At 34.4% G+C, this 24,449-nt stretch overlaps 2 protein-coding genes across 3 annotated transcripts in view; one reads left to right on the top strand and one right to left on the bottom strand.

Moving 5' to 3' along the window:
* The window catches only part of LOC136026914 (uncharacterized), a 59,264-nt gene extending 38,024 nt beyond the window's left edge, over nucleotides 1-21,240 (top strand). For both annotated transcript variants that reach the window (XR_010617440.1, XM_065703744.1), the window contains exon 3: nucleotides 18,646-21,240. Coding sequence is in view for 1 of the 2 variants with exons in the window: in XM_065703744.1 (XP_065559816.1) it covers nucleotides 18,646-18,799 (154 nt within the window). In the remaining variant the exon portion in view is untranslated. The remainder of the gene's footprint in view (nucleotides 1-18,645) is intronic.
* The window catches only part of LOC136026915 (uncharacterized), a 182,479-nt gene that overhangs the window by 78,208 nt on the left and 79,822 nt on the right, over nucleotides 1-24,449 (bottom strand). The gene's annotated exons all lie outside the window — the stretch shown is intronic.

Below are 24,449 nucleotides of genomic sequence, written 5' to 3'. Positions count from 1 at the left end.
CCAATTGTAGTTATTATCAGTATTGATTGCGTAATTGAAAGATGTTGAGGTCTTGATTACTAAGAAAGTCTTTTTCATTGTATGAAAATTCAAGAAAATTTGGTTTCTGTCTTATAAGTCCAATTTGCCATAATATTGTCCTAAATCTCAAAGACACATTCTATAAAAGTTATCCCTCAAAACATTGTATCTCACAATCTAAAGGGACACACGCCCCTCTCTCCAATGAAGTTATTATCAGCATCGATAGCATAACTGGAATACGTTAAGGCCTCGATTGCTAAGGAAGTCTTTTTTATTGTATGAAAATTTAAGAAGATTTCGTTTCTGTCTTATAAGTCAAATTTGCCAAAATGGCATCCTGAATCTACGCCTATTTTCATGAATAAATAAACCCAATTTAATCATTTCCGGACCATTTAACATTTTGGCATTAATTCCGAGGGGTATAGAACATATTCTTCGAATCTATATATCAAAGTTAGAAACCTAGTTTTAGGCTTCTCGAAGTTTGTTTAGTTTCATTTTACGCTTTGAAGAGGTGTTCTATTTTACTCAATGATAATAGTTGTATTTAAAAGCAATTAAACCATATATAAGAATGTTACTATAACAAGAATCTGTTGCAAGAAATGGCAGATTTGGGCTTTCAAATTTTGTTAATAAATGACAATTTTCTTAAAATATGGCCTGAAAACTTTTGGGAGGGGTGGTGCTACTGAAGATTTTGCCCCGGGTGCAGGAGAGGCCATAATTGCCTTTGTGTATCCCCCCACTTCCTTATGTGGGTATTTCATCAGCGTATTTAATTCTATTCATTTAAATAATTTTCTTAAATAGCCAATCTTCTTGTCAATTAGAGAAAATACCCGGTAAGGTACTTAAATCTAATTCTTTGTAAAGTCAATAATCATTTTCCGATTCATCGTTTTGAGTTTCATGTAACGAATAGCAATCTTGTTTTCTTGTTTTATTTCGCCGTTCCAGAATGATCTGATTTTTTGTGGATAACCAGAAAAGGCGCTTGCTTGGCAACTGCCACTTTAAAGATTTGTCCGTTGAATATGCAAATTTTGTTGTCAGCAGAAGCATGTATTGATTTTTTGTAATGCGACGTTTGAATTAAGAACTTTGAATTAGGTTTAACTACCGAGACATGGCGCAATAATTCTAGTGGTCAGCCTAAAGAATAATTTGTATTCGATCCTCGAGAAATTATGTTACAGGTGTTAATAATATAGTAGACTATGTTGCTTATATATAATTAAATAAAAAAAATCAAGTTTTTTAAAAACTGAAAGTAAGGAGCGACATTAAAACTTAAAACGAACAGAAATTACCCCGTATATGAAATGGGCTGCTCCCTCTGCAACGCCTTGCTCTTTGGGCTAAAGTTTGACTCTTTCTCTCAACTCTAATTTTTAAAACAGTAAAAACTATAGCGTAAAGAGCATGTACATAAAAAATGTATAAATACATTTGTATTGTCGTCCCTATTGTATTGTCAATACAATGGGAAATAAGCGACGACAATATAAATACAAGTACATAAAATGAAAAAAAGTAATTAATTACAAAAATACACAAAACCATAGCCTTACAAAACTTACAAAAACTAAGATATAAACTTTCAGCATTAAGTTCTGTTGAGCAATGCCGAAGCGTCGGACGAATATTTTTTAACAATATCAACAGTTTTGAACTTGGCCATCAAATATCAAAATATTTAATGCCTTTAAACTCAATTGTTGATAAAAGGTAACGCATTATCAAAGCAGTTTTGTAAAAGTTAAACATTGAAACTAAAATTAAGGAAATCAAATAAAATCTTTTAATTCAATATTTTTAATCTAATTTTGAATAAAATGACAAATATATTTGACGCCTTTATTTTCATACCTGTTAAAAATTGAATCTTTTTAAAAGTGAAAAATGCAAGCAAAAGTTGGCGGCATATTTTTACCGGAATTACCCCTTATTAAGTTGTTTTCCGTGTGTTTTATATAATCATACGAACTTTCTTGTGTACTAATAACTGCACTAATTACTAATAAACAAATGCATATTTAGGATCAGCATAAAAAGCTGATTCTTTGCTTAAATGTTATGATTAGTTAGGCTCTTATGCTTTCGTTGTTGACAAGGAACGTCATTTACTTACAATTCAATACTATCAAAAATTAGATGTTTTTTTTTTTGCTCCAAGCAAATCATGTGAAAAATGTTTGTGAGAAACTGGAAAGGGGTCACTCGGGCACAAATTAGAAGATATATTTTCCTTATTAAGGGTAAAAATATAATGGCAGGCAGCCAACAATGGGGTAGCACACATTTTTTTTTCATGGTTTATCCATATTTTCTTATAATTACTTTATAGTCCCAAATTTCTGGTTTCCCCCTCCGAATCGGTCCCAAATTTCCCAATAGTCCCAAATTTCCAGATGATCAATTTACTAGTAATTCGTGATTGCCATCTGGTACAAAGCGAAGATCTTAGTAAACATTTAAATTTGTTTATAAGTGGCAAGAAAAGCTAAGAACGTGTGATTGGCCCTAAGGCTCTTTTCAATAACCAGTTTGTTTTAAAAACAAGAGCTAAGAGCTCATATGGCATTTATGACGAGGTCGGAAGAGCCAAGAGCTCATATGGTATGAACTCTGGCAAAATTCTAAGAATCGATTGCTTTAAAAGGAAAGTCAGAGGCTTAATGCTGGTCGGTATTTAAAATAAGAGCTCTGAGTCACAAGCTCCTTCTAAATATTAAGATTTATTAAGATCCGATCACCCACTCGTAAGTTAAAAATACCAAAATTTTTCTAATTTTTCCTCTCCCTTCAGTCCCCCAGATGGCCGAATCGGGGAAAACAGCTTTATCAAGTCAATTTGTGCAGCTCCTTGACACGCCTACCAATTTTCGTCGTCCTAGCACGTCCAGAAGCACCAAACTCGCCAAATCATTGAGTCCCACCTCCTAACTCTCCCAAAGAGAGCGGATCCTGGTTACGTCAATCACATATCTACGACATTTATAAGCGTTTTCCAAGTTTTCCGGTTTCCCTCTCCAACTCCCCCCAATGTCAACAGATCCTGTCAGGATTTAAAATAAGAGCTCTAAGACATGAGTTCCTTCTAAATATCAAATTTCATTAAGATCCGGTCACCCGTTCTTAAGTTAAAAATACCTCAATTTTTCTAATTTGTTATTAATTAATTAATATTAATAACGTTTGTGGTTGTTATAATTTGTGCTTGTTAATTAATTAACAACCCCCAGCTCCCGCAAAGAGAACGGATCCGTGCCAATTATGTCAATCTCGTATCTATAACTTATGCTTATTCTTCCCATCAAGTTTCATCCCAATCTCTCCACTCTTAGCGTTTTCCAAGATTTCCGGTTGCCAAGATTTCTGTTTCCCCCCTCCCACCCTCTATGTCCCCGGGTCCAATTTGAATTGAAAATTGAGCATCTGAAACATAAGATTCTCCTATTTACCCAAATTTCAATGACTGAAGATTCAAATATATATGTATACATATATATATATATATATATATATATATATATATATATATATATATATATATATATATATATATATATATATATATATATATATATAAGATTTGTGAAACATAAGATTTGTGAAAACTTAAACAAGCAAAAATTAAAGAAAAAGGTTAATAACCACTGTAAAAAAAAAAAAAAAAAAAAAAAAAAAAAAACAGAAAAAAAAACTAAAATAGACTTGAATTAACACAAAAAGGAATACATTTGTCCGTACTTTTTTTCAAGAATTGTTTAAAAATCTCCTCCATTTTATGCGTTGTTTTGTAGCCATCGTTTGGCATAATTTGTAGATTATCTTTAAATCGCTGTTCTATTTCACAAAGCAACGGATCGCCACTAGCATAAACAATAGTGGCTCTCGTCGTTGCTCTGCTAACTGCCTCTACAAGGTCATGTATCTTCAGATTGTGTTGTAACTCCTTCTCACTGAAATGGTTCATAATCGTTTTAAAGATAAATTCACTTCTCTTTAAACCTTTGGATTTCATTTCTTGGATAATTTTTTCTAGTTTGTTTGTGTCCGTAAATGCTTCTAAGTTTTTGTTCACACAAATTACACTTATTTTGTATTCTCTGCCTCTAAGTGCAAAATTTCTACCATTAAAAAAAAAATTTACTGCATGCGCATCTTCATCAGTTTCTTCATCATATATTGCAAGATAATTTATAAGCCTCTTTGCTTCTGAAAGAGCACCTTCTCCATCCCTGGAATAAAAAAAAAGTGAAATAGATTATAATGAAAATACAAATATAGTTCATAAAATAAAAAAAAACTAATCAAATGTTTTAGGGATAATTTTCAATTATTTTTTCAATAGCGTTTTTTACTTTGAGGACCTTTGAACCATTGCAACCACCGTTGCAACAATGAAAAAAAACCAATATGATTTGAAAAAAGAAATATTTAGTAGTTTGATTTCAATAAAAGTTTCTAAGCCCTATATGGACAATTGTGTCCATTATTTTAAAGTTTGTTTGTCCATTATTCTAAATTTGTTATATTAAAAGTTCTAATTAATTGTTAGTGATTCTAATTTTACGTCTGCCCTTGTCTTTTAGTGCTCTGATCGGTGATTTTGGCTCTTCTTCTAACTAGCTTCCGAAAAACCAATCTATATTTTATCTTAATGACTGGGATAGGAAGTCTCCAGATCGTTTCCAGAATGTGTGCAATCATGTCCTCGCAAAATTTGTATTCAGTTCGATTTGTTGATACAGAGATCAAGAAAGAATATGCGTTATTCTCGAGTTAGGCTGAACATTTATCGTATTGAACTTACTCATTCCCTAATTCCTGCAAAAAAAATCGGCAGTACCTATCCGATTCTTTTGATGTATCCATGGGTATCATATTTTTGTTTTGTTTTTTTAGAGTTTTGGTTGCTATTGAGCCGGGTCACTCCGGCTCAATGGCAGGGGAGTAAAAGTTGGAACTAATTTGGACCCGGCTGGTCAACTAATTAGGTCACCGACACCACTAATACCACCACACTCAACTATATATTAAAAAAAAAACATGATTACTTTACTTTTCCTCTGTGAACTATATATCATCATAAACCCCACAATAAATTAAATAAACGAATGAATCAAAACTCATTATCTAAAAAAAGCAGTTCCTTAATGGTTCTTTGAAATGTAACAGGGTCTCCAATACTCCTTATATTACCCGTCAAACTATTCAATTTCCGTGCACCTCCATATAAAACAGAAAAACATGAACGGGAAGAAATGCCTCTAGGTACACTTAAATCAACACTACCCCTTGTATCGTGTGAATGAACAAAGGACCTAACGCATAATAAATCACTAAAACAGCGTGGTTGAATATCCTGCAGTAATCCAAAAATAAACCACAGTACATAAAATTCACGGAGGCTCGCAGCTAGCAAAATTTTCAAGGTTGGATAAAATTCCCGAACAGATTGACGAGGAGTCCCTGCTAAAAGCCTAACTGCGTGATTTTGTAGAACTCTTATTGGGTTAAGGATAGATGGAAAAGTGGAGAGCCAAATACTTGAACAATAAAGTATATACGGGTGGATAAAGATGGTAGAGAACAGATTTAAGAAAAAAGATGTTGGAGTTTCTTCATTATACCTAAATTTCTTGCCAGAATTTTACTAGTTAAAGTTACATGCTGCTTAAAATATAAGGTTTCATCAATTACAATCCCGAGTCAAACAGTTCGTGGTAACGAACTGTAGTAAGGAGCGACCCGGCTCAATAGTAAACGAAACTCTGAAAAACGGAATTTTGATACTAAAAGATACATCAAAAGAATCGGATTTTCATACTGATTTTAAGTTTCATCAAATTTAGTCTTTGTCATCAAAAGTTATGAGCCTGAGAAAATTTGCCTCATTTTGGAAAATAGAGGGAAACACCCCCTAAAAGTCATAGAATCTTAAAATCACACCATCACATTCAGCGTATCAGAAAACCCTCTAGTACAAATTCCAAGCTCCTATCTACAAAAATGTGGAATTTCGTATTTTTAGCAAGAAGACCGATCACGGGTGCGTGTTTTTTTTTTTTTTTTTTTTTTTTCAGGGGTCATCGTATCGACCAAGTGGTCCTAGAATGTCGCAAGACGGCTCATTCTAACGAAAATGAAATGTTCTAGTGCCCTTTTCAAGTGACCAAAAAAATTTGAGGGCACCTAGATCCCCCTCCCATGCTCATTTTTTTACCAAAGTCAACAAATCAAAATTTTGAGATAGCCATTATGTTCCAAATAGTCGAAAACCATAATAACTATGTCTTTGGGGGTGACTTATTCCCCCACAGTCCCTGGGGGAGGGGCTGCAAGTTACAAACTTAGACCAGTGTTTACATACAGTAATGGTTATTGGGAAGCATACAGACGTTTTCAGTTGGATTTTTTTGATTTGGGGGTGGGGTTGAGGGAGGGGGCTATGTGGGAGGATCTCTCCTTGGAGGAATATGTCATGGGGGAAGAGAAATTCAATGAAAAGGGCGCGGGATTTTCTAGCATTACTATAAAAAAACAATGAAAAAATAAACATGAAAAAGTTTTTTCAATTGAAAGTAAGGAATAGCATTAAAATTTAAAACGAACAGAGATTATTACGCATATGAGGGTTCTAAAAATAGCATAAAGAGCCAGGAATTTATGAGAAGATAGATACCTCGCTCTTTATGCTAAAGTATTATTAGTAATTTAAACTATTTATTCTACGGCCTTTCTGATTCAGGGGTTATTCTTAAAGAATTGGGACAAAACTTAAGATTTAGTCTAAAGAGCGCGGTATTAACGAGGGGACAAACCCCCTCATGTACATAATAAAAATATAAGAATATAAAAGTTTGTTACGTAACTTAATTCTTAAGTTAAGTATATTTTTTACTAATAACAAGAGCTGAAGGCTCATATGGCATTTGTGACGAGGCGAGAAGAGCTAAGAGCCAAGAGATTATATGGTCTGAGCTCTAACAAAATTCTATGAATCAATAGATTGATTTAAAAAGGAAAATAAGAGGCTTAATGCCGGTCAAGATTTAAAATAAGAGCTCTGAGTCACGATGTTCTTCTAAATATCAAAATTCATTAAGATCCGATCACCCACTCGTATGTTATAAATACCCAATTTTTCCTAATTTTTACTCTCCCTTTAGCCCCCCAGATGGTCGAATCTGGGAAAACGACTTTATCAAGTCAAATTGTGCAGCTCCCTGACACACCTACCAATTTTCATCGTCCTAGCACGTCCAAAAGCACCAAACTCGCCAAATCACTGAACCCCTCCCCCAACTCCCCCAAAGAGAGCAAATCCAGTACGATTCTGTCAATCACGTATCAAGGACATTTGTTTATTCTATCCACCAAGCTTCATCCCGATTCCTCCACTCCAAGTGTTTTTCCAAGATTTCCCCCTCCAACTCCCCCCAATGTCAAAAGATCTGATCGGGATTTGAAATAAGAGCTCTGAGACATGAATTCCTTCTAAAAATCAAATTTCATTACGATCCGTTCATCTATTCGTAAGATAAAAATACCCCAATTTTCATGTTTTCCAAGAATTCCGGTTTCCCCCTCCAACTCCCCCGAATGTCACAGGATCTGGTCGGAATTTGATATTAGAACTTTAAAGCACAAGATCCTTCTAAATATCAAATTTCATTAAGATCTGGTCACCCTTTCGGAAGTTACAAATACCTCAATTTTCAAAATTACCCCCCCCCCCCCCAATTCCACCAAAGAGAGCAGATCCGGTCCAGTTATGTCAGTCACGTATCTTAGACAGGTTTCTATTCTTCCCATCCAGTTTCATCCTGATCTTACCGCTTTAAGTATTTTCTAAGATTTTCGGTCCCCCAACTGCCCCCCCCCGCAATTACGCTTGATCCGGTTGAGATTTAAATAAGAGATCTGAGTTACGAGGTCCTTCTAAATATGAAGTTTCACGAAGATCCGATCACTCCTTCATAAGTTAAAAATACGTCATTTTTTCTTATTTTTCAGAATCACCCCCCCCCCCCCAATAGAGCAGATCCGTTCCAATTATGTAAATCACGTATGTAAGACTTCTGCTTATTTTTCCAACCAAGTTTCATCCCGATCCCTCCAATCTAATCGTTTTCCATCATTTTAGGTTTCCCCACCCCACTTCCCCCAATGTCACCAGATCCGGTTAGGATTTAAAATGAGAACTTTGAGACACGATATCCTTCTAAACATCAAATTTCATTGAGATCCGATCACCCGTTCGTAAGTTAAAAATACCTCATTTTTCCTAATTTTTCAGAATTAACCCCTCCCCCAACTACCCCAAAGAGAGCGGATCCGTTCTGGTTATGTCAATCATGTATCTAGGATTCGTGTTTATTTTTCCCACCAAGTTTCATCCCGATCCCTCCACTCTAAGTGTTTTCCAAGTTTTAGGTTTCCCCCTCCCAACTCCCCCCCCCCCAATGTCACCCGATCCGGTCGGGTTTTAAATAAGAGCTCTGAGCCACGATATTCTTCTAAATATCAAATTTCATTGAGATCCGATCACCCGTTCGTAAGTTAAAAATACCTCATTTTTTCTAATTTTTCAGAAATAACCCCACCACCCCCAACTACCCCAAAGAGAGCGGATCCATTCCGTTTATGTCAATCATCTATCTAGGACTTGTGTTTTGTTTTTCCCACCATGTTTCATCCCGATCCCTCCACTCCAAGTGTTTTCCAAGTTTTAGGTTTCCCCCTCCTAACCCCCCCCCCCCCGTCACCAGATCTGGTCGGGATTTAAAATAAGAGCTCTAAGTCACGGTATCCTTCTAAATATCAAATTTCATTGAGATCCGATCACCCATTCGTAAGTTAGAAATACCTCATTTTTTCTAATTTTTCAGAACTACCCCCCCCCCCCCCCAACTACCCCAAAGAGAGCGGGTCCGTTCCGATTATGTCAATCATGTATCTGGGACTTGTGCTTATTTTTCCGATCAAGGTTCATCCCGATCCCTCCACTCTAATTGTTTTCCAAGATTTTAGGTTTCCCCTCTCCAACTCCCCCCAGTGTCATCAGATCATCAGATTTCATTAAGATTCAATCACCCGCTCATAAGTTAAAAATACTTCATTGTTCTATTTTTTCCGAATTAATCGTCCCCCACTCCCCCCCCCCCCAGATGGTCAAATCGGGGAAATGACTATTTCTAATTTAATCTGGTCCGGTCCCTGATAAGCCTGCCAAATTTCATCGTCCTAGCTTACCTGGAAATGCCAAAAGTAGCAAAACCGGGACCGACAGACAGACCGACAGAATTGGCGATTGCTATATGTCACTTGGTTAATACCAAGTGCCATGAAAACGTTCGTTAAAAATTAAAAGTTGCAGTTGCCTTTTTAAGTAACCGAAAAATTGGAGGGCAAAAGGACTCCTTTCCCACCCCTTATTTCTTAAAATCGTCTGATCAAAACTAAGAGAAAGCCATTTAGCCAAAAAAAGAATTAATATGCAAATTTCATTTTAATAATTTATGTGCAGAGAGCCAAAATCAAACATGCATTAATTCAAAAACGTTCAGAAATTAAAAAAAAAAAACTATTTTTTTTTAACTGAAAGTAAGGAGTGACATTAAAATTTAAAACGAACAGAAATTACTCCGTATATGAAATGGGTTGCCCCCTCCGGAATCCCTCGCTCTTTACGGTAAAGTTTGACTCTTTGCCACAATTCTACTTTTTAAAACAATTAAAAACTTTAGCGTAAAGAGCGAGGGATTGCGGAGGGGGCAACCCATTTCATATACGGAGTAATTTCTGTTCGTTTTAAATTTTAATGTCGCTCCTTACTTTCAGTTAAAAAAACTAGCTTATTTTATTTAATATTTAAAAGAATCAGTTCGTTTTATAACTCATCTATGGGTAAAAATCTTGCGATCGTGAGAAAATGACAAAATTAGACTTGCTTATATTTATCCGTAGTTTGTTTACCATCATCCATGTTACTATTTTATCAACTGATTCCCTCATTGACTTCTCAGGCAGCTGCGCTGTCTTAGCTGAGGTAGTTACTGTTGTATCATCAGCAAAAAGCAAAACTGTTTCATTAGTGGGGTTACCCGTTAGTTCATTTATTCTGTAGCAAAATTTATTTACAGCCGGAGACTTTAATTTTAATTTGTCTGACTCTCTTTAATTTGTCTGATTCTCAGGCATCTCCACATACTATTAATGATGCTAAGCCCGATCAAGATTTTACGGTCAGTGCCTGTTCTGTCGAAGATGCCATCCAAAAATTAAAATGGAAACGTTCATCTGGTTCATCTGGTGTCGACCAAGTTAGTGCAATTAATTTGAAATACGGGGGAAAAATTTTTACATCCCATCTGTCTCTGCTTATGCAGGTGATTTTTACTCAGGCTATGGTTCCTCCTTCTTTTTGCATCAGAGATCTGATTCCTATATATAAAAAAGGGAAATATGAAGTCCACAGTACATCATTCGCCCTGTTGCTGTAGCTACATCCCTTTGCAAGTTCTTTGAGCTACTATTTATTAGGGAACTTGAAAAAGTCTGCTATACCTCTTCACACCAATTCAGATTTAAGCGAGGTACCGGGTGTGTCGACCCTTTAACCGCTATTGAAAATGTCCTGATTGATGCAAAGTTGTCTGGAGAAAGTCTTCTTTTGGGGGGGATATTATGTCAGACGTGCATTCGGCTCTCTTGTCCATGCAGCGATTCTTCTAAAAGCTGGTAAACGTGGATTGAATCTGTTCATTATTCATTCTCTTCGGGATTTACATTCAACACTGCGTATCCACCTAAAACTACCTCCAGATAAAGACATGCCCAATTATATGTAGACAACTTATCTCAGTTAAGAAAGGGGCCCGTCAAGGAGCTGTCATCACTCCCAACCTTTTTAATAACTATATACTGGAAGCACAAGATCTGTGCCCACCTTTACTGATTTTGTCCTCTGTGAACCTTTCCTTGATATGCTATGCTGATGACATCCTAAACCTTAGTCAAACTCTTCAACGTATCACCGAAAATTTTGGAATCCTTGAAGTGGAATATCAGATAGTTGGGCTTGATTTCAACTCCTCCAAATCTGCTATTGTCCTGGTTAACTAGAAAACAGATTTCTCCACCTCTTCTATCACACTTGGATCTAGCTCAGTTCAACCTATAGATCACCTTATGTATCTAGGTCTGCCCATTGCTTCTTCTATCCGACACACCCAAAAACTTCTTGAACAAATCAGACGTAGAATCTCAGCAGCTTACGCTTCCATTGTATCTTGTAAACTTCAATTCAACCAAGCTCTTCTAGCAAGTCTAGATAATGCTGTTGCCCTTCTCCACATTCTCTACACCGCACCCTTCTGTAAACACCGCACCCTAACTTAAACTGGTAAGAGTAAAATTGGATCCATGTTCTTTCGCTTTGCCAAGTATCTGCTTCATCTGCCTCCGTGGTATAGAAATTCACTCTCTCTTGGAAAATCCAAGGTTGTCGACTCAGAGGTTGCCGTTGCCAGACGGATAGCGAAAATAGAAAAATAGATGGAAATTTAAATAATTGGTCCCACATTCTTAAGCAGTAATGTGTTGAGTTTTTCTTTTTCCCATGCTCCGTTTTGTTGTGTGTTTAATTGTGACGCGTTTTTCAATATTTTATAATACTAATAATACAATAATTCATGTAAGATTGTTTATATGTTATTATTCTGCAGCATATACAGTATTTCGTCGTTTTTTAAATATTTTTTTCGCACATATATTATGTAAATCATACTCGTTCGCATATAAGTCTTTTTTTATTCTGGTTTCTTTCGTACATTTGCTTGTCTAGTATTTTGCGAAGTGTTTAATTGTTGTTTTTATTGTTTTATTATTTTGTTTTCTTCCAATGCTCTGTCCTCTTGCTTTTGTATGACGGGTTCTCAAATAAATAAATAAATAAATTATTAAGTTAGACCTTTAAGGTTAATTTGCTTCAGATTAAAAAATTGTTTTTTTTCGAAACGCATTTCTCGAAGAATTTCGAGAAACGCCTACAACAACATAAAGGTGATATCGCCAAAGCTCTGAATTCTAATGTTACTTCTGTTTCTTTTGATTCTGCTTTAAGCAGCCATGTTTTCGAAAATCCTAGCCACAAAATACTTTTTGAAGAGTCCGCCATTATTAGCAATGATCTAGGTATAAAGCGAGTAGTTCGAGAAGCAATTGAAAACAGACTTAAGATTAATAATAATATTTCCTTAAATAGGGATTTAGGAGAATATTCACTGAATGCTCTATACACGAATTTAATTAAAAATGACCTTAAGAAATGTTATAAAAAACCAATAGATATTAACACAGAACCTGTCACAAATAGACCTATAAGATCAGCAGCGAAAAAATAATTTTCTTTCATTTCAATGAATTGCCTCGTAACATATATTTATCAGTCCTGTTTGAACTTCGCTGAGGTAAGGATACTGGGACTGTTTTAAAAAACTGTTCATTTTAATTTTATCCTCTTGTAAGTTCTTTTTTCTTATTGGTATTGCTGAGGACGGCCCTTGGACATAGGGCCGAAATATTCATTCTGATTTGTTTCCCACTGTCTTAAAAAAGTCCTTGTTGTTCTTCTTGTTTTTGATGTTTTTTAGCTATGTTTTTTAACTCCTGCATTTTAAGATTGTTCCATACTTTGATTATTTTCTCAGGTTAAATGGGTGCAGCACATGAAAAAATTCAAGTTTGCGAGCAGAGGGGCAAAGCGCTAGGGGACCCTACCGGCCAAGATTTATGTTAGCAGAGGGGGCCGATACGCTTGCAGTTGGCTTGTCTGAGAATTTTGGGAGTTTGTCGAGGGGAAGTAACCCTTCTATGTTTTGAGGGTTTCAACCGATTATTTTTTCGTATTTCAAGATTTTTTTCATATTTTTAATTATTTTTTTCTCGAGTTTAATGGATCAGAAAATGAAAAAATTCAAGTTGAGGCCAGAGTGGAAAGTATTAGGGGGCTTTACTGACCAGACAATACGTGGGCGGAGGGAGCCAATACACTTGAAGTAGCCTTGTCTCAGATTTTAGGAGTTTGAATGTTCTATTGAAAAAAAAACACTACCATCCGCATAGAATTTTCCCGTCATCTCCCAGAATCTCATCTTAGATAGTCGTCCAGAATATACAGGACAAAGTCTAACCCTGGTGCCTAATGCAAACGTATCCTCCCCTTCGGCCATTCTATGATGACTAATATGATATGTAGAACAGCCCCCACTCCCCAAGTTTCACATTATTCAGATTATGAAACAACATATTGAACCCATATCTTGTATCCTCTGAGATTGAACACCGGTTAATAACCAAAACAAAATATCTATTATCCCATTATCTTCATCAGTCTTACTTTGAAGTGGGAAGTTGAAACTAGCGAAAAAAAAAGTGAATATCACAATTAATACTAATGAATCTAATATAAACATATTACTACAACCAATATCTAACGACATTAGTGAAAATATACAAAGTGCAACGACTGTAAAGACTAATGAGCGTCGCAATTCAGGCGAAAGTGATACTGAAATTCTTGAGAACATCCCCCCCCCCCATTCAAAGAATATATTATATTTATTGGCAAACTCCCTCCACTAGTCTGAATTTGTCAATCAAATGTTGATACGATAGTTATTTTTAACGTCGTAACATTCCAAGTTCCAGTTATCAGATTCTATAAATAATTGAATTGTTTTCATATCAGAAAGTGCAATGGTCCTGGGTAAGAGAGCAGGACGAAGACCGATATATCTTCTCAAATCTACATCGAAGCGCCTTAAGCCGGCTTTGAACCCTAGCCGCCACTATCCTGTGCACTTCCCATTTTTTATTGTAGAAAATAAAAACTTCAAGTAATTAGGCTATATTTGCTTACCCATTCATATCCAGACACAGTACGTGCTTTATCACATCCTTCCACTGTCCAGTTTTAATTACAGCTATTTCATCTCTCTTAAATCCTTCTGTTTCAAATTGCTGTATTAGTTCTTTCACTTTAAGTTGCATAGCTTCGGAGTCTTTGACACAAATAAACTCAGGCTTTTCTCCAATAACCCGAGTTCCTGGATTGAAATCAATTCTCGAGATCAATTCGATTTTCATATGATCTGATCCCAAGAGTTGTCTTAAAAGGGTGTAGGTATTACATGTATACCTAAGACCATCCTTAAGTTCTACATAGCGCATATAATCTTTTGGTGTATCTTGATTAACATCTTCAGTTTCTGGTTTTTGATATGAGGTGAACCAGCGGAAATTGGATTTCTCATATATCCTTATCATTTCAGGACGGTCGAGACAAAAAAAACGAAAAAACGATTTAACATTAAAATATTCAGAACTGAGGTCGACAGACATCTGGAAATTGGTATTAACCGAAAAGTCAAAATTGACATCATCGCAAAATAGCTTAAATCTTGTTTCTGAATCGTATTTGTCAACCAAAAATAATTCTTGTGTATCAATATCCATAATATCTTTGCCAGCAATGAATTTAATTAGTTTTGGAATTTCTTCTGTTTCGTTTATGTTTGGTCTTTGTGTTTTTACAGCTCGCAAAAATATGTCTTTAATAAACCGCACTGTCTTCTCACTCAGGTGAAAAACGATAATTATCTCTTTTATCTTATGGGATTCTGTTCCAGGACTTCTCTGTTCCCTCTCCAACAGTTCCAAAAACATGGTGATCATTTTAGAAATTAAACAATAGGTCTTTCCAGTGCCTGCCATACCCGTGATATACAATGAGGTATAGTTGCATTCCACGATAACTTTCTGTGTGGAGGTTAGGAAAATTCCTGCAACTTCTTTGTTCATTTTCATTTTCTTCTTTTGATGTTCTTTGTTTAAATATGTCTCCACATTTAGTTCAGGGATGAGTATATTGCAGTGATGTGCCAAACCATAGAACCTGAAAACGAGATACTGATATTATAAAGAAAAATAAATCACTGGAGGAGGAACCACTGCGGTTTCGAGGCAGATGCTGAAGCTTATTGGGGAGGAATCCAGCAATAAGCCAAGTCAAAGCACGAAATCAAAACTTGAAAAAAAAAACACATTAATCTTGAAAAAAGGACATTTTTCCATTTTCTTACGGCAAATATTGCCGTTTACACAAAGATACACAAGACACACATTGATCCAATAGACTAATCTAGCAACTACTGTTGCTTCTATTACTAATACGAATACTGCTACTGCTGCTACAACATTTACGAGTCTTACTACTGCTAAGGCTAAGAGTAAGAAGGCAAAAACTTCGTGGAATGTGAGAGAAAAGTACTGAGAAAAATCAAAACACACTCTGTGCATGCTTGTTATCAAAACGTTAACAATTGCGTCGTCCGGAATAGCTGCAACGTTGCTGCCTGGTCGAAGAACTGCTCATTCAGCTTTGAAATTGCCTCTGAATTTGCAATCTACAGAAACTCCCACGTGCAATATTTTCATATCATCTGGGATGGGTAAAGTATTGCAGCAATGCAAACTTATTATTTGGGACGAGTGCACAATGGCACACAAAAAATTGCTCGAGGCTCTGGAGCAATTTGCTCGAGGCAATAATTGCGAGATTTGCGAGGAAATTCGAAATCCTTTGGCAGAACATTAAAATTGCTTGCGAGAGATTTCAAGCAAACATTACCTATAATACCTAGATCAACCCGTGCGGACGAAATGAATGCTTGCCTGAAAAATTCTAATTTATGGGCACACGTAGAGACATTAAAATTAACTATAAATATGCGTGTCCGATTGCGAAACGATGACTCTGGTGAAATATTTTCGGATGAATTGCTGGCTATTGGAAACGGAAAGCTCCCAGTAGACTCAATTTCAGGATGTATACAACTGCCCGCTGAATTCTGTAATTTAGTGACGTCCAAAAATGAATTGGTTGAAAAGATATTTCTGAATATTCTAACCAATTATAAAAATCACAAATATCTCAGTGAACGAGCGATTTTGGTAGCCAAGAATACAGACGTCCACGAAATAAACAATATTATTTTGACCAAGATTTGAGACCAGGAAGTAATTTACATGTCAGTCGACAAGTTCTGGAACCAAATGAAGTGGTTAATTATCCATCTCAATCTTTAAATTCCCTGGATCTCCCAGGGTTTCCACCACACGTGCTACAACTAAAAACAGGCGTACCAATAATACTTTTACAAAATATTAACCCACCAAAGCTTTGCAATGGCACGCGACTTGCCGTAAAAAAACAAAAAACAATGGAAAACGTAATAGAGGCAACAAACTTGACAGGGCCTTTTGAGGGTGAGGCTGTTCTTATTCCTTGCATTCCCATGATTCCAACGGATCTGCCTTTTCAATTTAAAAGATTGCAATTCCCAATTCGATTAGCAATTGCAATCACCATCAACAAAGCTCAAGGGCAATCATTAGAATAATGCGGTATAGACTCTTGACTCTTTCTCTTAACTCTACTTTTTAAAACCATAGAAAACTTTAGCGTAAAGAGCGAGGGATTGCGGAGGGGAAAACTCATTTCATATACGGAGTAACTTCTGTTCGTTTTAAGTTTTAATGTCGCTCCTTACTTTCAGTTAAAAAAACTTGTTTTTTTATTTAATTTCTGAACGTTTTTGAATTAATGCATGTTTTGATTTTGGCTCTCGGCAGATGAATAATTAAAACGAAATTTACATATTTATTTTTTTGGCTAAATGGCTTTCTCATAGTTTTGATCGAATGACTTTGAGAAAAAAGGAGCGGGAGAAGAGGCCTAGTTGCCCTCCAATTTTTTGGTTACTTAAAAAGGCAACTAGAACTTTAAATTTTATATGCCTTGTAGCCAGAATGAATTGAATCACCGTCTTTTGGGGAAAAAAAAAACACACATCGGCAATCTTTCTTCTAGCAAAAAGGGCGAAATTCCACATTTTTGCAGACAAGGGCTTGAAACCTCTACAGTTAGGTTTTCTGATATGCTGAATGTGATGGTGTAATTCCAATTAAGATTCTATGACTTTTAGGGGGTGTTTCCTCCTTTTTTCGAAGATATGGCAAATTTTCTTAGTGTCTGAGCTTTTGATGGGTAAGACTTAAACTTGTGAAACTTATATATTTAAAATCAGCATAAAAATGCATTTCTTTTTATGTATATATGGTTATCAAAATTCGGTTTTTAGAGTTTTGAGCCGGGTCGCTCCTTACTACAGTTTGTTACCACAAGCTGTGCTTGAACAGGGGACAGAAGGCATACTTCCAATCCATTTTGTCACCTGTACCAGCACATTGCAAACTAAGATAAAACCCGTTATCGCACATCAAAGAAAGCAAACTTCTTGAGTGTATTTGGTAAAATACATAAATACCGAACCTCCAAACAGTGTAGCCATAATCAAAGCTAAATAAAATGGGGTAAATGTGTAGGGTTGGCTGCATGATTTTTGTGAAAATTAGGATGGCTTTTCTGATGCCTTGCCTCTGATTTTTGAAAACCCTATCCATGTAAAACCTTTTGAAAGAATCACACTCACTAGTAGTGATTTGGGTTTGAAACAACTTGTCCGAGATGTAATAAAAATTAAATTTAAATAAAGTAATCATTGTTTTTAGATAGAAATTTGGAAAAATAGTCTTCCAATACAATATACACACATTTATTAACTTATCATCCGACCCATTACATTAAAAAATCAATAGTTAATACTGTACGTATTGGTCATATAATAAACACTCGGGAAGCAAAGCCTAATTAACACTAATGAAATCAAACAAAATACGATGAGAATATAATAGTTTAGAAACAAACTTGGTCTATATATTTACAAATTAGGGGTGGTGGTGGTAAAGCATAACATATATTAAATACATAACCTAACAAAGCCAAAATACCAACTAAATACATAAATAAAATATAGCTACAATTCATGTTCCAACCAGGCCAAAGCTAATTATGTTGTATAAAGAAGTTACTTCACCAGTTTTAGCAACAATAAAGAAAAAGTTTGATAGTACTAACCATGCTAAGAGTACCCTTAGGGTATATTCCTTGTTTTCATCTAACTCCTTCGAACACAATTTGTCAATTGTTTGGAAATACTCCTCTTGGAATAAAATATTATCAGGCATCCAATCTGCATCCTGGGGTATTTGGCTTCTCTTTGTATTTGGAAGCACATAATAGTACAAGATCAAATCAGGATCATAATCCTTGCAGTTATGTTGGGTCAAAAAATCTTTGACAATCTGAATAATATAATTTTCTTGCTCTTTATATTTTCTCAGAAATTTTTCAAAATTTTTGTAATCTTGTTCAGCTGGATTGTCAACCAATTCAAGTGCTTTCACATCTAAGATAATTACTGACGACTTAGATACAAGTACAAAATCTCCTAACTCTTTATTTTTTCCATAGTCCAGACTGTAAAACATATACTTAGGGATATTTGACTTTTTGAGTTCATTATAAACTTTATATTCTGCCGTGAAACCTCTTGGTGATTGGTTTCCAATATTTTTGATAACCTTTGGAAATACATACAGCTGTTCAATGTCAAGTACAGACTCTCGATTTTTTTTTAGTTCTAATAATGTCATCTCTGCAGCTGGAAGAAATGGTTTGGCTTTGGTTTCACCTACAAGTTTGATTGGCTTACAACACTTGGACGTGCATTCCACTAAAGGCCTTTTGGAATTCATTTTCCTTGAATTAACTTTTCCGTCTCATCTATTTTAGTTATTTTATCCACAATCAACTGTCAACAGCAAACCACAATCAATTTAAACTGAAGCAATTTCTAATTTAAACTGAAACAATTTTCTACAAAAGCAATTTCAGTAAAGATTGATACTTGTTGGCTTAACAAAATCTCTTTTCGTATTAAATTTTCGGACGAGAGTTTCTACGGTAGAAACTCTCGTTTCTAGAAACTTCGTTCGTAGGTAGAAATTCTACCTTTGGAGTACAATCAGGCTCTTATGAAGATTGCCATCTATTTTAAAACTTTGAAAACCGGCTAAATTTTATTCAGGCAGAAAATTTCTTAGTAAACAAAATATTTGAAAGGCAAGTTGATTAAACATGAAACTAGGCTGATTTCACACCAAAATTATTTTTCCTGTAGTAGTTTCAAAATATATAGTGGAATTCAAGTTAAGGACTTCTTCCTATCTTGAAATAGGCTGAGTTATATGAATGAAACTTTCAGGAATGTATCCAAGGCCTAAATTAAGCATAAAATATGCAGTTTTCAACATAATTTAACTTGAATGAAAGTGAATACATCACTTGATGCATGTTTTATGCTCTTTCATAATTGAATAATTGATTCTGGTGAAGTATAGGCTATTTTGAACCCTTAATGGGGCCCCAAAATGTAAAATGGTCCATAGTAGGCTAACCTCTATTTTAAAAATGGCTTTCATTAAAAAAACTTTCTCTGGTGAGTAAAATCTCATCTGTAGCTGATGAAATACTAATTTTCTATAGCTTTTATATTTAAAGGTTATTTTGAAAACAAATTTTCATGAAGAACAAATAAATTTTCAAATGGAGACCAGTCCATTTATTTAGACAGTAGAAAAAACAGGTATGAAATTCCAGATATTTTGATCAGATACACAGCAACTATCATCAGTAGTTATAATATAATTGAAGCTAGCAACACAAAATAAATAACTTTCCAATTCATTCACAAAATAATTAATTTCCAGATTATTCACTAGATTATATTCAGAGAGAGATTTTTTCAAAAATCCTCAAAAATGATATCACATCAAAACTCACATCAATTTTTAGGGCTTTCTGGCTCTTTTTGAATATTTCTTCAAAATTGTTCTTGTATACCTGATAACATTTTACTGTTAGGCTATAACTGATGAAAATAATAGTTACCATTCCTAAATCAGCCACAAACAGCAATTTTTCTCATTATCCAATTTTCTCAGAAATAGATTTTTGAACAAGGGCTCAAAATGTAATTTCACCCAGAAGCAATTATTGAGTTATGAAATAGCATAGCATAAAAAAAAAACTGTTTAAAACTGCATGTTTATCCTAAATTGCACTCTGATAATGTGTTATCAATCTACTATATATGCCTCTTCTTTTTCTAGGGCTTAGGTGATCAGTATCTAGTTTAGTAGTTCATACATTAGAAGGAATGCTGTAATATTCTGAAAACTAATTTTTAAATTTCTATGATAGTCCTAGGCTAGGCTACATTTTGTGTCACTTTAGAAATGCACCACTTTACTTTAAACCCCCTCCCCTTAGTGTATAAATAAATGTATAATTTGGGCTATATATGTGCATATTAGAGAGGGGGGGGGAGGTAAAGTAAAATGGAATACATTTAGGAATAATGTAAGTAGGCATTTAATAATCTCTAACATAGTTTTCTGAATTTTTTAGTGTTTGCTTCTGAGGGAATAAACCACTAAAACTGTACCCAGGCCCTAATCTAGAATTTTACCTGAATGTGTAGTAAAGAGACCAATAATAAAATTCTTGATGAAGATCTTTTTGCTTTCTTTGAAAGTAACTTTGTTGATTTATATGAATAGGACTTACAGGAATAGTTTCAGAACCTAAATGATGTTCTGAGGAAGTTTTAGAAGCAACTAACTCTATTTCCTCGTCATTGAAAGGACATATAAGTGCTCTGAAAGAAGTTTGCCCCCCTAGTGGTCCTAGATACTGCTTTAAGCAATATTAAAAAACAAAAGAAATCAATGGTAATGAGAAACTTACTTTGTATCATACAGCAAGTTACCAATAATCAGACTTTTGTTGTTTTTGTTTCTTTCAATTTCAGTTCATGTTTTAAAGTTATTGTGAAATACTTTAATTTTGCTGAAATTCTTTTATAAAAAAAAAGAGAAAAAGAATTTCAAGATAAAGAGAACAAATGGGAATATGGCAAGTTGAAGGAAAAGACAAACAGAAACAACACATATATTTTGCTTTATAGGCATCTTCAACACTAAATTTAATTTTATCCAAAACTAAGAAAAAAAACAATATCTATATATACAAGTGATACTACTGTGATCAAGCATCACAGAAGTTAGTTAGAGTTACTTTAATGAGAACACCAGAGTACTTAGATAATTAAAGAAAATGAATATACTATAAAATTAATAATTTCATTGCAAAATAATCCTTTTGTTAGCTTTTGTTTCTGTAATTCTCCTTGGTCTTATACTTATATTTACTGTAAAACCTTGTTACTCTTATTAGCTTTTGGCTCACTTTTAAGAGGAATGTCATAAATCAAGTCAATATTTAGAGTACCTATACCTCTATTTGCCTGTATTTTAGTCATGGCCAGCCAGTTTGACTTCATTGCAGTAACAGTTATAGGCCTGGACAGTGAAACAGCTGTTCTCCCAGTTTTTCTGACATTAGATTTCTTTTATTATATTTCTCTACTCCTGTTAAGGTACTTCAATTTACTAAAAAATTGTTGCAATTGTAATTTTTTCTGCCTTATCTCCTCAGTTTATGAGACCTAAAACCATTACTGTATCCTTTTGTACATAATTTGAATTTCAATTCTGTAAATCCATTTACTCTGTAGATTGAACTTTTTCTTCAATGGTATTAAAAGGAAATATAAGTTTGGAACTGCTTTGAAACATTTATTGCAAATTTATTTTTTACTGCGCTACTTATTAAATTTTGTCAATGTCCGTATGAATGAATTTTGGTTAAACAATACAATCTAAAAACATGAATCAAAATCTAGAACCTTTTTAATTATAGTCTAAGATCAGTAGACTTTAACCAAAATTTAGGAAAAGCATAATTCTTCCAGTTAAAAGGTGCCTTTGATGCAATTTTTTAATTTTTTTTTAATAGAGAGGGAATATGGATAAAAGCTCAACTGCCCTGTAGATAAATACAGACAAGAGCCGAGAGGTGCCTAAGCTTGTGGGGCATATCCAAAGTTTCTTAGATGCAAAACCATTGCCTTGTCCAGGATTTTGTTTAGAGTGCGTGTGGGGCCAAGGCTGTATCTGGAGGGGGGTATAGGGGGTTTGAACCCACCCCAAAATGTTTTTCCAACTTGTATAAATGTTACAATAATGAATATAAATAATTTTTAATGAGTTTTTCACAGTTTTGTGCAGCCCCCCCAAAAAATCCTTGTGTTACTCCCTCTCCCCCATAAAAAAACCCTGCATACAATCCTGTGTGGGGCTACCAATATTTATTGGGGGGGGGGGCTTTTTTGCTCAACTACTTTCTAAGGTAAAAAAAAAAAAACAATTTACCCTAGTTATCAAGTTAGTCATTGTTGTGAACCAATTACTGACAAGACAAAAATAAAAAATATTATATACTCCCCCCCCCCAAAAAAAAAAAATCGAAAAATTCTTTGATATAACCTAGAATTATATCCAGTTTTTTTTTGGGAGGGGTAGGCTGGGATGTTTTAAGTTGGAAAACTCAGTGAATAGAAATTATCTGGATATGCTCAAGTTTTCATTGACCTACAGAAAATCTATGTATTCCAAGTGGTTTTGATGAACAATCCTCTTTGTTGCCCTGTTGTTTACTCTCTCTACTAATAGACAGTCAATGCTCAATGGGTGGCAAGTTGAAGTACAGTGTTCTGTTAATGACTGCGCTGAAAACATTGGCAATTAAAAATCGGGTGGATTATCAAGTCAAACAATGTGTTGAAAGTTTGGAAGTACACATTTCGGCATTTTAGTTGAAATTGAAGGCTATAATACTGAAAATTTTTTTTCATTTCATAACATGAGCTTGCTTAAGTGTCAAAAATAAGTAATATCTTGAAAGCAATGCTTCATGATAAAATAGCAAATTTTTTTTTGCAAAATAAATCACTCTTTAATTTGATGATACTTGATGAGCTGAAAAATATTCTTCTTGGAAAAAACTAGCATAGATTCTTCAGCCTCTTTGGCTTCCTAAAGTGTCAAATTTCTGAAAATTCATTCATTTTTCTATATTTTTACAGTCAAAACCTGTCAAACGTTGGAATACTTAGTAAATTTGCCATTTTTTTTTGTTTGGGACACTCAGTCTAACTATATTATAAATAGCATTACCATATAAGAATTTTATGCGCATGTCATTAACAGCAACAACCATTGATGCTTACCACTATTGGTAATAATAAATAAATAAATAAATGTATAAAAATTCAATGTATCTTTGTGCATCCTTTATGCATTATTATTCTGTTCATCTTATTGCCAAGAAACTCTTAAGAAGTTGTTAAGAACACTCTTATGATGGGTTTATGCATAACATCCCCTCTCCAATACCCTCTTAATCTTTCAAATACTATTTTGTGCTGAACAAAATTAGAAATCCTTGAACATAATACTTGACAGTTTCTTCTTTCTACATTTTCTGGATATTAATTTTATTACAACACCCAATGGGTAAGTAAATAATCCTAACCTATTTTTTTTTTCAGATACTTTTGAATCTAAAATGCAACAATTAATTTACATATGGGAAAAATTTTTCCAAGAAGAATTGTTGGGGAAATCTTTCTGAAGGGGGAGGAGAATTGTCCACAAAGGGATTTTTTTAAATACTTTTGAACGTACAAATACAATTTAAGCTCCGTTTTGGCTAAAATTTAGGTTGAAGATTGAATCTACTGTGTAGATTACATGGTTACAGCCAATGATGTGGCTAATGGGTGCTTGGAGCAGAGGGGGGGACTGTCTTGAAATGAAGATATATAAATGCTTTTGTAATTGTAAAGGGCAAAAATCAATTAGGCCTACAAGATTTGCCAGCAAACAAAAAACAACTTTGACAAACAATTTTATCTCCAAATCTGCTGGAAAGTAAAAAAAAGAAACAATAAAATATATTTTCGTTCCCAAGTATAACTGAAGTTCAATATGAATTTTTTCCTTTTTGGTGCTGATCTCAGATTGGAGTAGGCTAGGAAAATTTTAGTATTTTCTTTATTAGGTTATATACTTAAACAAAAAAAAAACTGTTTGCATGTCTTATCAAACATGAATTAAAAATAAATATGTTGATATACCTTTGTTTTTAATGAAAAGGGAATATTGCTAAACAAGCAATGACATCTATTGTAACCATTCAAGGACCTTTACATTATTGATTAAAAATAAAAGTTTCTGCTGGAAATAAAGAGCAAATTGACTTGAACCAAACAAAAGTAATACTTCATGTGGAACCAATTGCTATAAATCTAGTAGGGAAACCAATTAATGATGTTCCCCTGTTTTTATTGGACAAAACACAACTATAACCTCACTGAAAATAAAAAAGAACCAGTAATAGGATTACTGGTCCACCTTATCTCACTGTAAATGCGATTTAAGGTAATTTAAGTTAATAGTAGGGTATTGGAAGATCATAG

The sequence above is a fragment of the Artemia franciscana genome, chromosome 5, assembly GCF_032884065.1.
Source record: "Artemia franciscana chromosome 5, ASM3288406v1, whole genome shotgun sequence".
Classification (NCBI taxonomy): domain Eukaryota; kingdom Metazoa; phylum Arthropoda; class Branchiopoda; order Anostraca; family Artemiidae; genus Artemia; species Artemia franciscana.
The sequence above is the reverse complement of the archived record's forward strand: the minus strand, read 5'-3'. Positions and strand labels throughout refer to the sequence as shown.